Raw genomic sequence first — 15,727 nt, forward strand, 5'->3', positions numbered from 1 at the left:
GGATAAACACACACATTCTTAATATGACCTACAAAGTTCGGCAAGGTCTAGCCCTCCCTGCTTCTCCAGTTTTGTGTTATACCATTCTCCATTTCCAATCCAACCGTATTGGGCTACTATTAGTTTCTCACCTATACAATGTGCTCCTGTTTTCCACACATCGGTTTTCATGCTGGGTTTTTTTTTTTTTTTTTTTTTCCCATAAATGTTCTTCTTGTTCCTAAATGACTTCTGCTCACCGTTCAGATCTCAATTCACTTTTCATTTAGTCCAGAAAGCCTACCTGATCTTCCTATTTAGATCACATTCCCTGTTATATATATATGCTCATATTCTGTAGTTCTCATTCACTGCATTGATCTCCGTGTATTGTTTATAATTTACATATGATTGTGTAGCTGTTTGATTATCATCTGTTTTCCTTACTAAAATATAACATCCTAAGGAAGAAAGCATGTTTTGTTCTACTTAATTATTGAATTCCCTGTACCTTGTGATATGTATGTATCATAATAAATGTATGTTGAGTGAATAATATAAGTGGAAAAGGTAACACCTACTATGGAAGTACAGGAGAGACTATTTAGAGAAAGGATGTGATATACTACCCTAATCAATAAGGTAATTTTATATAGTGCTCGCATTTTTTAGACCAGTTTTACTTTTCACAAAAGTCGTGAAAGCTAGGATTATTATAGCGCATCATATTATTTTAATTCTATGGATAAGAAAATTTTATTTTTCTTAACTTTACAAATAAGGCCAGTTAACTAGCAAGAAGAATAGTTATTAAGTAACAGATCTAAGATTTAAAAAAGAAAAATGAATGTGTGCTTGAGATTTTAGGAAAATGACCGTGTACTTGTTGTTATACTTAGATAATACATTCTTTTATGTATGTGTGTGTGTGTTAGTCATTCAATTGTGTCCTACTCTTTGTGACCCCATGGACTGTAGCTCACTAGGCTTCTCTGTCCATGGAATTCTCCAAGCAAGAATACTGGCATGGGTAGCCATTTGCTTCTCCAGGGGATCTTCCTAACTCAGGGATCAAATCTGGTCTCCTGCACTGCAGGCAGATTCTTTATCATCTGAGCCACCAGGGAAGCCCCACCATGTTCTTTTATAATTTGCTTTATATGGTATCTTTTCTTATAGGACTGTCTTAGTTCAGGCTGCTACAACAAACTACTGGGTGACTTAAACATTTATTTCTTTCAGTTTTGAAGGCTGGGAAGTCTAAGAACAAGATGCCTGCAGCTTTGGTGTCTGTTGAGAGCCCTTTTCCTGGTTTGCAGATGGCTTCCTTCTTGCTGTATCCTCAAGGAGGAGAGAGGGAGTGCTGGTCTCTTCCCTCAATGGCAACCCACTCCAGTATTCTTGCTTGGAGAATCCCAGGGATGGGGGAGCCTGGTGGGCTGGCATCTATGGGGTCGCACAGAGTCGGACACGACTGAAGCGATTTAGCAGCAGCAGCAGCAACCCCATCTCATTTCAGGGCTCTGTTCTCATGATCTTGTCTGAACCTAATTACCTACCAAAGGCTCCACCTTCAAATACCATCATGATAGGGTTTCAATGTGCATGTTTGGGGGACACAAACATTTAGTCCATAGGAAGGACCAAACTATGTATTATTTATACATACTCTAAAATATTCTAAAATATATTTCTAGTTTTAGAATTTTAAACATGGAATTTTCAGTTACATTTGAGACTTGCCTGCAATGCAGGGGTTTGATCCCTGGGTTAGGAATTTCCCCTGGAGAAGGGAATGGCTACCTATTCCAGTATTTTTGCCTGGAGCATTCCATGGACAGTATAGTCAATGGGGTTGCAGAGTCAGACACAACTGAGCGACTAACACTTTCACCCTTTTTGAGATCTTCACAGGTAAGATTTGAACCATGAAAGTTATGCTGCCATCTAGTGATAACTAACCTGAATGAAATTCGAAAACTAGCATAGCAGGTTAAGCTCTCCAGGAAAGGTAGAATATGTCATCCACATAGAATGGGCTGGACATATAACTTAGGCAGACATTTCTTTTTAGTGAACATTTGAAGTAGCTGATTCTTACGAAGATCATGAATTAATAATGACTAAATAAAACAAATCTTAGCTGTAGAGTATTACCCATGTAGTAAGTGGATTAGATGGTTTCCTATGATTGTGCCACTTAACTGAAATCTGTCTCCGTTTCCTTACTGTCTTGACTGCTTCTGAATGAGAGAATTTTGTACTCTGATAACCTAATAAAAAGAATTTTCATCTTGGTTTAAAAAACTAACCATGTTCAGGAACAAACATATATGAGGAAATGAGTCCTTGGCAAAATTTCCACTTAGCTTTTGCAGCATCATAAGGAAGAAGTGGAATGCTAAAATAAGCTTCATTTATCCCAAGTAGACACTTAAAGGCACTTTGAATTAAATTACTGTGATTTAATGTAAACACAGCAATAAAACACTTCCAGATATTCAATAAATGGTTATAAAATACAAAATATATAAGAATTTTCTTTAAAGCACTGAACCCCAAAGAAAATTTGAATAATTTATGTGTATTTCTTAAGTCTTGAACATACATGATAGATTTTAGCTGATGTATTTAAGTGAGTTATTGTCCTAGTACATTAGAACTGCAGATAAAATTATCATTAAAAGCCCTCAAGCTAAAATTTTTTTATATAAACATCCAGATTAAAAAGAGATAAAAATTCTTCTATTTCTCTGGAGGCCTAAACAACAAAAACTTATCCCTCTGAAATGATCATTTTGCTCGCAGATGTGAGAAAATTATATTTAACACTTTTTTTTTAGATAGTCCATAGAGGATTGTTTCTCTTTGTCCATTTACTGGTATACTCATTGAACTGTATCCCTGAGGTGTTCAAACTCATGGTGGAGAAATAGCCTAATTGGAAAGATTAATTACTTTTCATATAACTCAGTGAAAATTATGGCTTTCCTGACCTGGCTTCTTACCCTGTCTCCCCTTCAGGAATAATATTTCATGTGCTGACAATAAACACTATGTAACAGAGTTGCTATTTTGCCAGGAGTTAAGTTGGGAATTTCAGGGTCATGAGCAATTTTAAGATAAGTAAAGCAGTTGACTTACACCTATTTCTTTTTTTTTATTAATTAATTAATTAATTTATTTTACTTTACAATATTGTATTGGTTTTGCCATACATTGACTTGAATCTGCCATGAGTGTACATGTGTTCCACATCCTGAACCCCCCTCCCATATCCCTCCCCATCCCTTCCCTCTGGGTCATCCCAGTGCACCAGCCCCGAGCACCCCGTATCATGCATCGAACCTGGACTGGTGATTCGTTTCACATAAGATATTTTGCATGTTTCAATGAAACACATGAAAAGATGCTCAGTGTCACTCATTATCAGAGAAATGCAAATCAAAACCACAATGAAGTACCATTTCACACCAGTCAGAATGGCTGCGATCCAAAAGTCTACAAGCAATAAATGCTGGAGAGGGTGTGGAGAAAAGGGAACCCTCTTACACTGTTGGTGGGAATGCAAACCAGTACAGCCACTATGGAGAACAGTGTGGAGATTCCTTAAAAAACTGGAAATAGAACTGCCATCAGATCAGATCAGTCACTCAGTCGTGTCCAACTCTTTGCGACCCCATGAATTGCAGCACGCCAGGCCTCCCTGTCCATCACCAGCTCCCAGAGTTCACGGAGACTCACGTCCATCGAGTCAGTGATGCCATCCAGCCATCTCATCCTCTGTCGTCCCCTTCTCCTCCTGCCCCCAATCCCTCCCAGCATCAGAGTCTTTTCCAATGAGTCAACTCTTCGCATGAGGTGGCCAAAGTACTGGAGTTTCAGCTTTAGCATCATTCCTTCTAAATAAATCCCAGGGCTGATCTCCTTCAGCATGGACTGGTTGGATCTCCTTGCAGTTCAAGGGACTCTCAAGAGTCTTCTCCAACCCACAGTTCAAAAGCATCAATTATTCGGCCCTCAGCCTTCCTCACAGTCCAACTCTCACATCCATACATGACCACAGGAAAAACCATAGCCTTGACTAGACAAACCTTTGTTGGAAAAGTAATGTCTCTGCTTTTGAATATGCTATCTAGGTTGGTCATAACTTTACTTCCAAGGAGTAAGCATCTTTTAATTTCATGGCTGCAGTCACCATCTGCAGAGATTTTGGAGCCCAGAAAAATAAAGTCTGACACTGTTTCCACTGTTTCCCCATCTATTTCCCATGAAGTGATGGGACCGGATGCCATGATCTTAGTTTTCTGAATGTTGAGCTTTAAGCCAACTTTTTCACTCTCCACTTTCACTTTCATCAAGAGGCTTTTGAGTTCCTCTTCACTTTCTGCCATAAGGGTGGTGTCATCTGCATATCTGAGGTTATTGATATTTCTCCTGGCAATCTTGTTTCCAGCTTGTGTTTCTTCCAGCCCAGCATTTCTCATGATGTACTCTGCATATAAGTTAAATAAGCCAGGTGACAATATACAGCCTTGACGAACTCCTTTTCCTATTTGGAACCAGTCTGTTGTTCCATGTCCAGTTCTAACTGTTGCTTCCTGACCTGCATACAGATTTCTCAAGAGGCAGATCAGGTGGTCTGGGATTTCCATCTCTTTCAGAATTTTCCACAGTTTATTGTGATCCACACAGTCAAAGGCTTTGGCATAGTCAATAAAGCAGAAATAGATGTTTTTCTGGAACTCTCTTGCTTTTTCCATGATCCAGCGGATGTTTGCATATGATCCAGCAATCCCACTGCTGGGCATACACACTGAGGAAACCAGAATCAAAAGAGACACGTGTACCCCAATGTGCACCTATTTCTTAGTTGATACCCTTAACATAAAGTAGTTTGGTGTTTATTCCAAGACAAGTGCACAAATATGACCCCATGTCTGTTTTCATGTGACACACTGTTTGTATGAAGAATGTAAATAGTATCAGACAACAGCGGATGTCAATCTAGCAGGAATTTGATTTAAAATTGCCAAAAAGTACTGGATCATACCAGAGGGGTGTGCTTCTTTGAAAAATACGTTGTATAGTGTAGTTATGATCAGCCTTGTATGAAGCACAGATGATCTGGGATCTCTCTTGGTTCTGGGTTAGGGAAGACCTTTTTTTTAAAAAAAATATTGTATTTGCTTATTTTGTTAGTTGAGTTGCAATGTTATGTTAATTTTTTCTGTACAGCAAAGTGATTCAGTTATGCATATATGCTATACATATATGTGTATTCTTTTTCATATTCCTTTCCATTAGTGATTATCACAGGATATCGAATATAATTCACTGTGCTATATAGTAGGACCTTGTTGTTTATCCATTCTGTATATAATACTTTGCATCACTAACCCCAAACCCCCAATCCGTCCCTCCCGCACTCCCCTCTGCCTTCGCAACCATAAGTCTTTTCTCTATTTGCAATCTGTTTCTGTTTCATAGATAAGTTCATTTGTATCATATTTTAGACTCCACATATAAGTGATGTCATATGGTATTTGTCTTTCTCTTTGTGACTCACTTCACTTAGTGTGATCATCTCTAGGTCTGTTCAGTCCAGGTTGATACAGATGGCATTATTCCTTTGTTTGGCTGAGTAGTATTCTATTGTATATATGTACCACATCTTTTTTGTGTGGTATCAGGGAAGCATCAGGGAAGAACTTTAGAGGAGGAGTACTTAAGAGGAAGCCTGAAAGATGGGTGGTGTCAGTTAGGCGGAGAGCTTAAAGGCAGGTCCTAGTATGGAAGGGAGCTATGTGGAGGCTAAGGGTGCTCTAGAGGGTACACAATTGAAAAGGCCTTTGTTTGAAATTCTTGGTAACTTATCAGTGAACAAAGGATTCGACTCTGCACCTGTGTGGATGCACAGAATATTCTGAAACTTTAGGGCTCTTACCACCCAGAACTTTATAGGAGGAGTGGAATAAGAAATTGACCTTGCCCTGAAATGATGTAATCAGGTGATGAGAACACTAGTAGAAATGAGAGGAAGGCTAAGTTTTATGGCAGTGCAGAAGAGAAAGAGTCCAGGCTCTCTTTTGGTAAGAGAGAAGGTGGAGGGTTATTCATGAGCTGGCGTTTGCCATGGTTCTGCAGGGTGAGGTCGGCAGCATGTTTTTAGTTTACTTGTGTCCTTGACTGTGTTTTGACTCTTGCCTTATTTGTTCAGCTAGGATTGTGTCTAAGCAGAGCCTCTGCATCTGTTCTTAACCTCAACTGCAGCCTTATCCTCTTACCCATGTGCCGCACGCTCCTGGCTTACCTTCGAGGATCACAGAAGGTAAGAAAAAAAAAAAAAGTTCTAGTCACTGATTCCAGCTTAACAATCAAGTGTAAAAGTATTGCCTTAGTCCTACTTAATTTTCATGGTCTGAATTTTCTGCTGGAGTGATTTCTTCAAAGATGATCCTGATGTAGTAAAGACCTCATCATCTGTCAAGGTGATCACTGAACTATTCTACAACAGAAAGTTAGGGCAGTGGATAATAGAGTATCAGATACTGTGCTAACATATGTAGAATTCACATATATACTTGTCAATCCTTGCAGGATTTTGGGGGCATTGCAAACAAAGAACCTGAAGCATAGAGAGTTTAATTAACTTGACCAAGACCTTAGGACTAGTGAATGGTAGAGCTGAGATCAGCCCCAGTTCTGAACTCTTTCCACTAAACTATTCCTCATTGAAGTCTTGTAGTTTCATTTAATTAAATGCAGGTGAGTGTGTAGAGCCCCGTGCTGTGCTTAGTCGCTCAGTCGTGTCTGACTCTTTGCGACCCATGGACTGTAGTCAGCCAAGCTCCTCTGTCTATGGGATTCTCCAGGCAAGAGTACTGGTGTGGGTTGCCATTTCCTCCTCCAGGGGATCAAACTGAGGTCTTCTGCATTGCAGATGGATTCTTGACCGTCTGAGCCACCAGGGAGGCCCAAGAGCCCCATGGACTTTCATTAATACACAGGATGGCTGCTGGCGTTGGTGGCAGTTTCTTAAAACACATTCCTGTTTTGAGCTGTGTCAGTGACTTGAAATAGAGTTCTTGGATATGATGTGACGTCGTGTATGATATTTAAGTGTGAAAGAAAGGATTTGAGAAAAGAGAAAAGCTCTTTGAAAGTTAAAAATCCGACTGAAATTGTTTTCTGCCTTCTCTTGTCCGTGTGTGTGTGTTTAGGTACGTGTGTGTTCACTGCTTTCTTCACTAAGATAGTTAGGGACTACCGGATCGATACTGATATTTCGAAAGGAGTTGTTAACATGAGGTCATTTTGATGTTCTGTGAAGTTCGTGTAAGTGGATTTACTGCAGTTAAAGTTCTCAATCTTTTCCTGAAATTATATTTAGAAACTCTCTACTCTTAATGCAGTAATTTGTGGAAATAACTCTTTCTGTAGGTTGCCAGCTATTGTGAAATGCTAGGTTTAGATCCCTGTGGCTGGCCATTGGCGTGGTATGAAGAAAGAGAAAATAAATGACAGGAAATGGAAAGTGCCCACCTAAGTCTCTCAGCGTTGAATAAGACTTAGAGAATCGTCCCCTAGTGTGAAACATAGTATTCAAAGATGCTTGATGTTTTATTTTTGTACAAGATCAAACAGGCATTTAAACCTGTAGATGAAATTGTTTTATTTTAAAATAATCTTAGTTTTTGACCACAAAAGGATGAAAACACTGCAGAAATACGCAAAGTTATCAGTGAAGGGCCCCAAATGCTGCTCTGCCGGCAGAACCACAGTGTGAGCAGAATGCCTGCGAGTTTGTTAACATATACAGTGCCATTAATTTTAAACAGTATAGGATCATTGTGCAGTTTATGTGTTGTGACATTTTTACCTAACAATATATCTTGCATGTCTTTCCATATCAGTACTAAGCCTCTTCACACTCTCTCTAATGATTTGAGTGTTGCACTGACTAGAGACATCATACTTCATCTCATCAGGTTTTAATTGATAGACCTCTGCTGTACTTCCAAAGCTTTGTGCATGTAACTGATTTGCTGCATCACTTTTATCATATTAAATTTTTTTTTTAATTTAGGTTCCAAGCCGGAGAACCAGAAGATTGTTGGATAAAAGCAGAACATTCCACATAACCTGTGGTGTGACTATCTGTATTTTCTCAGGTGAGGAATACCGCAAGATGTTAAGTATTATGTTAGGACATTTTATGGATGGCATTTTTATTGTTTATGGTTTTCTTATTATGTAGCTTAATTTTTTCTTCCATGTGTGTAAAGAAATTTATCTAGTGGCATTACAGAAAATGGGTAGGTCAAGTATATTTATATATGTATTCAAAGTTTGGTCCTTAAGCTGGTAATGATTGTTTTTCTAAAAGGAAATAGTTTCATTTAGAAAGATTGGAAGAAGGTGATTCAAAGTTTTCAACCTCTAAAAGTAATGACATGATAGAAGTTTAAATTCTTGAAAATTAAAGTGTGAAATGTGCATTCATAGAATATGATTCCTTCAAAATTATATTTGTTAAATGTTTCTTTGATGTTACTACTTGGGCAGAAGAGCAAATGTCAAAATTGTGGAAGTTTATTCTGCTCAATTCCAAGATTAAATGTAAAGTGAGAATCTTTGATTTTTAAGAATCATTTTAAAATAAATGTTTATGCTGAGCAAAGTTTTGAAACAGAAAGTTATAAACATTTTTATTAAGCGTGTACATGCTGTCTCTTCAGTCATGTCTGGCTCTTTGTGAAACTGTAGACTGTAGCTCGCCAGGCTCCACTGTCCATGGGATTCTCCAGGCAAGAATACAAGAGTGGGTTGCCATTTCCTTCTCCAGGGGATCTTCCAGATCCAAAGATTAAACTTGTCTCCTGCATTAGCAGGCAGGCTTTTCACCCTAGTGCCACCTGGGAAGCACATGGACTCTGTCAATGGATTGTGTAGGTCTATTCCCAGCTGCTCATCTGCCTTACTGGGAGACATAATCGCTCTGATCTTCATTTTGTTGTTAACCGTAAAATGGATTGACAGCAGCACCTACCTCATGGTTTAGAGAAGAAAATGAAAACATGTGTATGAAGTTCTTAGGATAGAATTAATTAATATAATTTACAACCTCGTGAGTAAATTATCTCAGTGCTATTGTGTTTGTTTGCTTAGTCATTCAGTTGTGTCCAACTCTTTATGACCCCTGAATTATAGAGACCTCCAGGCTCCTCTGTCCATGGGGTTTCCCAGGTAAGAATACTGGAGTGGGTTGCCATTTGTGGTAAGGATTAGGGTTGGATTAAAGCTAGAGAGTGATAGGTAAAAAATAGAGGATGATCAGGAAACACTGGCACATTCTTAACTTGACTTTTTTCTAGACAGTAGTTTTGTCCAAATATTCCATCAGTTGGAGAACAACCCCAAGACTGAGATAGTGTAGAGTGTTGCCATGACTGAGCTTGTGATTCAGAGGGTTTGCATTCTGCCACTCACTAGGCGTCTGACCATAGCTAAGTCACCTTTCTTTTGTTCTTGATTTAAAGATTTATTTATTTTTGATTTTGCTGGGTCTTCACTGCTGTGGGCTTCTCTGTTTATAGCAGGCTTCAGTAGCTGTGTCATATGTGGGATCTTCCAGGATGAGGGTTTGAACCTATGTCCCCTGCATTGGCAGGTGGATTCTTAACTCCTGGACCACCAGCGAAGCCCCTTAGCTTACCCTTAGTTTTCTTATCTGTAAAATAGGGAAGTATTATCTGTAAAACAGGATTAAATGAGAAAATCCACACAAAGCACATCACTTTCTCTATGCTGCCTAAAATAAAAAGCTGTGAATTCTTTCAAACTAAAAAACTTTTTAGGGTCTTACCAGGTGGCTCAGTGATAAAAATATACCTGCCAATGCAGGAGACACGGATTCGACCCCTGGGTTGGGAAGATACCCTGGAGGAGGAAATGGCAACCCACTCCAGTATTCTTGCATGGAGAATCCCATGGACAGAGGAGCCTGGTGGGCTACAGTCCAGTTCAGTTCAGTTCAGTTCAGTCGTTCAGTCGTGTCTGACTCTTTGCGACCCCATGAATCGCAGCACGCCTGGCCTCCCTGTCCATCACCAACTCCCAGAGTTCCTCTAAACTCATGTGTATCGAGTCAGTGATGGCCATCCAGCCATCTCATCCTCTGTCGTCCCCTTCTCCTCCTGCCCTCAATCCCTCCCAGCATCAGTCTTTTCCAATGAGTCAACTCTTCACATGAGGTGGCCAAAGTATTGGAGTTTCAGTTTTAGCATCGGTCCTTCCAATGAACACCCAGGACTGATCTCCTTTAGAATGGACCGGTTGGATCTCCTTGCAGTCCAAGGGACTCTCAAGAGTCTTCTCCAACACCACAGTTCAAAAGCATCAATTCTTTGGCACTCAGCTTTCTTCACAGTCCAACTCTCACATCCATACATGACCACTGGAAAAACCATAGCCTTGACTAGATGGACCTTTGTTGGCAAAGTAATGTCTCTGCTTTTGAATATGTTATCTAGGTTGGTCATAACTTTCCTTCCAAGGAGTAAGCGTCTTTTAATTTCATGGCTGCAGTCACCATCTGCAATGATTTTAGAGCCCCCCAAAATAAAGTCTGACACTGTTTCCACTGTTTCCCCATCTATTTCCCATGAAGTGATGGGACCAGATGCCATGATCTTAGTTTTCTGAATGTTGAGCTTTAAGCCAACTTTTTCACTCTCCTCTTTCACTTTCATCAGGAGGCTTTTCAGTTCCTCTTCACTTTCTGCCATAAGGGTGGTGTCATCTGCATATCTGGAGTTATTGATATTTCTCCCGGCAATCTTGATTCCAGCTTGTGCTTCATCCAGCCCAGCGTTTCTCATGAGTACTCTGCATAGAAGTTAAATAATCAGGGTAACAATATACAGCCTTGACGTACTCCTTTTCCTATTTGGAACTAGTCTGTTGTTCCATGTTCAGTTCTAACTGTTGCTTCCTGACCTGCATATAGGTTTCTCAAGAGGCAGGTCAGGGCTACAGTCTATGGGGTCACAAAGAGTCAGATACAACTGAACGACTGACCACACACACATGAAACCTTTTCAGGAAGGTGAATGTCTCTCTTAAGGATATATTTCATAGAGCTGTTAAGTTGGGCACCTTTTTTGGGAGAATTAAAAAGAATGGTATTTCCTCTTAGGATGCCTTTGAACTTTGGAGACATAAAATATGTAGTGAACATGTAAGCCTTCTGTTTATAATAGAGGGATATTTTTCTATAGATTTTAGAAATGCTGAAGCTGTGGGACACAGTTTTGCTTCAATAATGTTTCGTATCTGTGCCATAGTTGAGTATCACCTAAACAGCCTTTTTTCTTTGGAACCCTGTCTTTGCGTGCTAGTTAACCACCTTCAGTTTCCTGTCTACTTACTTGTAGGACCCTTTTCCTTCCTTTAACCTGGGCACTGGCACTAGTTTATGAATCCTTTAAATAACCCCTAGATTATCTAGCATTCTATCCCTTCTCTCTCACTTTCATTTGTCTTTGGGAGTAATTCAGAACACTTGGCCCATCTACATACATCTCATATGCTAGGTTGGATTGGTTGTAGAATTTTCACTTTCCAGGCCATGTCTTTTTTTTGAATCATAACACTCCATAAAGTATAAATTGTAATGTTTTCCTCAGCAGTTTTGGTTCATTTATCTTATTAAGTCTCTTATTTCTGTCATCACCATTTTACAGAAGAGTAAACTGAGGCATTAGTAGGCAAGTGATGTGGGCAAAAAAACAGGTTTTCTAACTAATTGAATGTTGCTCTTTCCAGTACATTGTAATGTGCCATTAATTTTAACCTTATTCCATTTATAAGGAAAGCTTGAGGAGGGAGGAGGCTATTATAGTGCTGGGCAAAAAGTCGTTTGCTTCTTTCTTCTCTAACCTCATGATAATTTTCTTTTTTCTGACCATGCCAAAAGGAATTTCTCTTCAACTCTCTAGTAATTTCCTAACTCTTTGGTATAAGCTCTGAGTCAGTTGACTACCCATTAGCGCACCATTGTGGGCAGATTATTAAATGGTGATCATTATCTTCCTGAGTTTTTGGCCTGTGAAGTTGTTACCAACACTTTTGCTACTGGATTGAAACACTATGTCTTGAATCTGTGGACTGTGAAAAATGTTAACTGGTTAAAAGCCTTTTCATGGGCTTTTATCTTAGGTTGAGTGTCAGTGAAGTATACAAAATATATAACAGGTTTGGAGCTATAGGAGAGGCAAAAGATTAGAAAATATATAATACAGCAGTTCCCCCTTATCCATGAGGAATACTTTCCAAGACTTCCAGTGAATGCTTGAAATCAATGATGATATATCCTGTATATACTGTTTTTTCCTATACAAACACACCTGTGATAAAGTTTAGTTTATAAATTAGGCAAGTTAAAGATTAGCAATAATTACTAATGTTACAATTGTAACAATATGCTATAATAAAAACTAAATGAATGTGATCCTTTTCTCTCTCAAAGTATCTTATTGTACCAATTTAATGCCTCTTTCATCTTAAGTAAACATGCGCTGTGGCTGGTCACTTCTGCAGTTTAAGGTGTGACAGCAAAGTGAGCACAAAATTCTTTTTCGTTTCCTATTTCTGGGATAGAAAATTCACTCTTACTGTGGATCTTAGCAACCTCAACATAGGAAATTTATTTTCCTTATTAAGTCAAGAACTTTTCACCTCTTCACTTAAAGGAGACACTTTACAGCTTCCTTTGGCATATCTGAATTGTTAGCATCACTACTCTTTTAGTTTGGGGCCATTATGAAATAAAACAAGGGCGACTTGATCACAAATACTGCAATATCTCAAACTGTGGATCTGATAACCAAGCCAGTTACTAAGTGGCCAACGGGTGGGATGTGTTGGACTCAGGGATGATTCACGTCCCAGGTGGGGTGGAGTGGGACAGCCAGAGATTTCATCACAGTCAGAACAGCATGCAATTTAAAACGTGTAAACTGTTTATTTCTGGAATTTTCCACAGAATTTTTTCAGACCACAGGTAACTAAAGCTGCAGATAGTGAAACAATGAGTAAGGGGGGGTTACTGTATTCAGGAGATGCTTCAATGAATAAATAAATTCCTGTATTATTATACACACATGTGTGTGTATGTGTGTCAGTGTGTGTTGGTGTATTTCTAACTCTTGACTTATTAGGGTTATTTTATTTTGGCTTTTGAAAATTCTGTTTCTTTACGTTATTTCTCATGCTAAAACTGTGTGTAATTAAGATTCTTTGTGCTTTTAAGACTTCCCTTTTAATTGAACATTTTGTTGCCTATATGGTTGTCAAAGTGTGACCCTGTCTTTATGTAAGGAGAGGAACCAACTCCCCTTTATTGAGTGTATCTGAAAACCCCACTGACTGGTGTGACTCCGTAGGTGTGCACGTGGCCGCCCACCTGGTTAATGCCCTCAACTTCTCAGTGAACTACCGCGAGGATTTTGTCGAACTGAACGCAGCAAGATACCGAGAGGAGGTGGGTGGCCTCTGTCTTCTCATTTTCCTTTCACTTATCGTGAGATGACTAATGAGGGTCTGTGATTTTCGCAGAAAATTTGTACCTTGCTGCTCCTTTTGAGTGCTTTTAAAATGCACTTGTCAAATTGAGTTTTATTCCTTTTCAATAGAAAATATATGTAATTACTATTTCACAGTCTCTCCTGCGGAACCTGAAAGTTCAAAGAGTGTCTACTTACTGCGCTCTGCGGTGTTCACATGGTTGCCGCTCAGGCCTGCCTTCTGCCTCCCAACAGTTTTGTCTAATTCCCATCACTCAGTGGAGACTGTTGGGTAAAAACACAACAGGATAAAAATCTTTCAGGAACTCATACTGTGCTTGAGGAGGAAAAGGGCAGAAAAGAAAGTTGACTGTTTGATGATCCCAGACCATCAGTTGATTTTACTTGAAAATATTATTGAATTTTAATGCTTTACTTTGTTTTATTTTGTTTCATAATCCTTATAATAGGTGACCTTGAGCTGAATTCTGTAGGGGGCAATATCTAACTTAGAGGTGCTCTTCTCCATGTGGAGCTGCCCATAAAGTGGAATTGTATGTGCAGGGAGCCGAACTGGACCAAGAAACAGAACTTGCACAGCCCTAGTTAGATCTCTGTTGCTTGACACTCTCATGGTGTCCTCAGGCTGCCTTTGGTTCCCAAAGCCAAGACTGCATCAACACCAAAATGTTCAGGGTCCCATGTGATCAGAACCCCGCCCTGTTCTGCTCAGTTTGGTAGTGACTTAATAGCTTGTTCTCCCCACTCCATCTTCCCCTTATATATCACCAGAGTTCTCTAGATTTGTACTACTGTGATCATGTGCTTGACCTCCCTCCCAAGACAAATCAAAGGCCAAAGTAATGACACACAAACACGGACATAAATCATTAAACCAAAATAACAAGTAGCCCTAGATTAATCCCTTAACTATGCTAGTATCTTTTAATATACCAGTGTGATTTTGTTGACCTGGGTTAGAGGCAGCCCCTAATATTTTTCACTGCTGAGCAATCTGTATGCAGGTAAGTTTCACTCCTGAGAAATCTGTATGCAGATCAAGAAGCAATAGTTAGAACTGGGCATGGAACAACAGACTGGTTCCAAATTGGGAAAGGAGTACGTCAAGGCTGTATATTGTCACCTTGCTTATTTAACTTATATGTAGAGTACCTCATGCAAAATGCCAGACTGATTGAAGCACAAGCTGGAATCAAGACTGTCAGGAGAAACATCAATAACTTCAGATATGCAGATGACACCACCCTTGTGGCAGAAAGCAAAGAGGAACTAAACACCATCTGGATGAAAGTGAAAGAGGAGTGTGAAAAAACTCTTCGGCATTCAAAAAATGAAGATCATGGCATCTGGTCCCCTTACTTCATGGCAAGTAGATGGGGAAGCAATGGAAACAGTGACAGACTTTATTTTCTTGGGCTCCAAAATCACTGCAGATAGTGACTGCAGCCATGAAATTAAAAGACGCTTGCTCCTTGGAAGAAAAGTTATGACAAATCTAGACAGCATATTCAAAAGTAGATATCACTTTACCGACAAAGATCTATATAGTCAAAGCTGCGGTTTTTCCAGTAGTCATGTATGGATGTGAGAGTTGGACCATGAAGAAAGCTGAGCGCTGAAGAACTGATGCTTTTGAACTGTGGTGTTAGAGAAGACTCTTGAGAGTTCCTTGGACTGCACAGAGATCCAGCCAGTCCATCGTAAAGGAAATCAGTCCTGAATATTCATTGGAAGGGCAGTGCTGAAGCTGAAGCTCCAATAACTTGGCCACCTGGTTTGAAGAACTGACTCCTTGGAAAAGATCCTGATGTTGGGAAAGATTGAAGGATGGAGGAGAGAGGGATGACAGAGGATGAGATGGTTGGATGGCACCACTGACTCGATGGACATGAGTTTGAGCAAGCTCTGGGAGTTAGTGATGGACAGAGAAGCCTGGTGTGCTGCAGACCATGGGGTCGCAGAGTCAGACACGACTGAGTGACTGAAATATTTTTAAAAAGTTCACCAGATGACTGTAGAGTATATGCTATACTTAGTTGCTCAGTCATGTCCAACTCTTTGCGACTCCATGGACTATAGCCCACCAAGCTCCTCCGTCCTTGGGGATTCTCCAGGCAAGTATAGTGGAGTGGATTGCCATGCCCTCCTTCAGGGGATCT

At 39.7% G+C, this 15,727-nt stretch overlaps 1 protein-coding gene across 5 annotated transcripts in view; it reads left to right on the forward strand.

Moving 5' to 3' along the window:
- Positions 1-15,727, forward strand: part of NOX4 (NADPH oxidase 4) — a 185,948-nt gene that overhangs the window by 31,787 nt on the left and 138,434 nt on the right. For 3 of the 5 annotated variants that reach the window (XM_044943413.1, XM_006075176.4, XM_044943411.2), the window contains exons 3-5: positions 6,200-6,310; positions 8,069-8,153; positions 13,428-13,525. In XM_044943413.1, coding sequence (XP_044799348.1) covers positions 6,200-6,310; positions 8,069-8,153; positions 13,428-13,525 — 294 coding nt within the window. The remainder of the gene's footprint in view (positions 1-6,199; positions 6,311-8,068; positions 8,154-13,427; positions 13,526-15,727) is intronic. The other 2 variants (XM_044943414.1, XM_044943412.2) reach the window with 2 other exon arrangements.

Source organism: Bubalus bubalis, chromosome 5, assembly GCF_019923935.1.
Source record: "Bubalus bubalis isolate 160015118507 breed Murrah chromosome 5, NDDB_SH_1, whole genome shotgun sequence".
Taxonomy (NCBI): domain Eukaryota; kingdom Metazoa; phylum Chordata; class Mammalia; order Artiodactyla; family Bovidae; genus Bubalus; species Bubalus bubalis.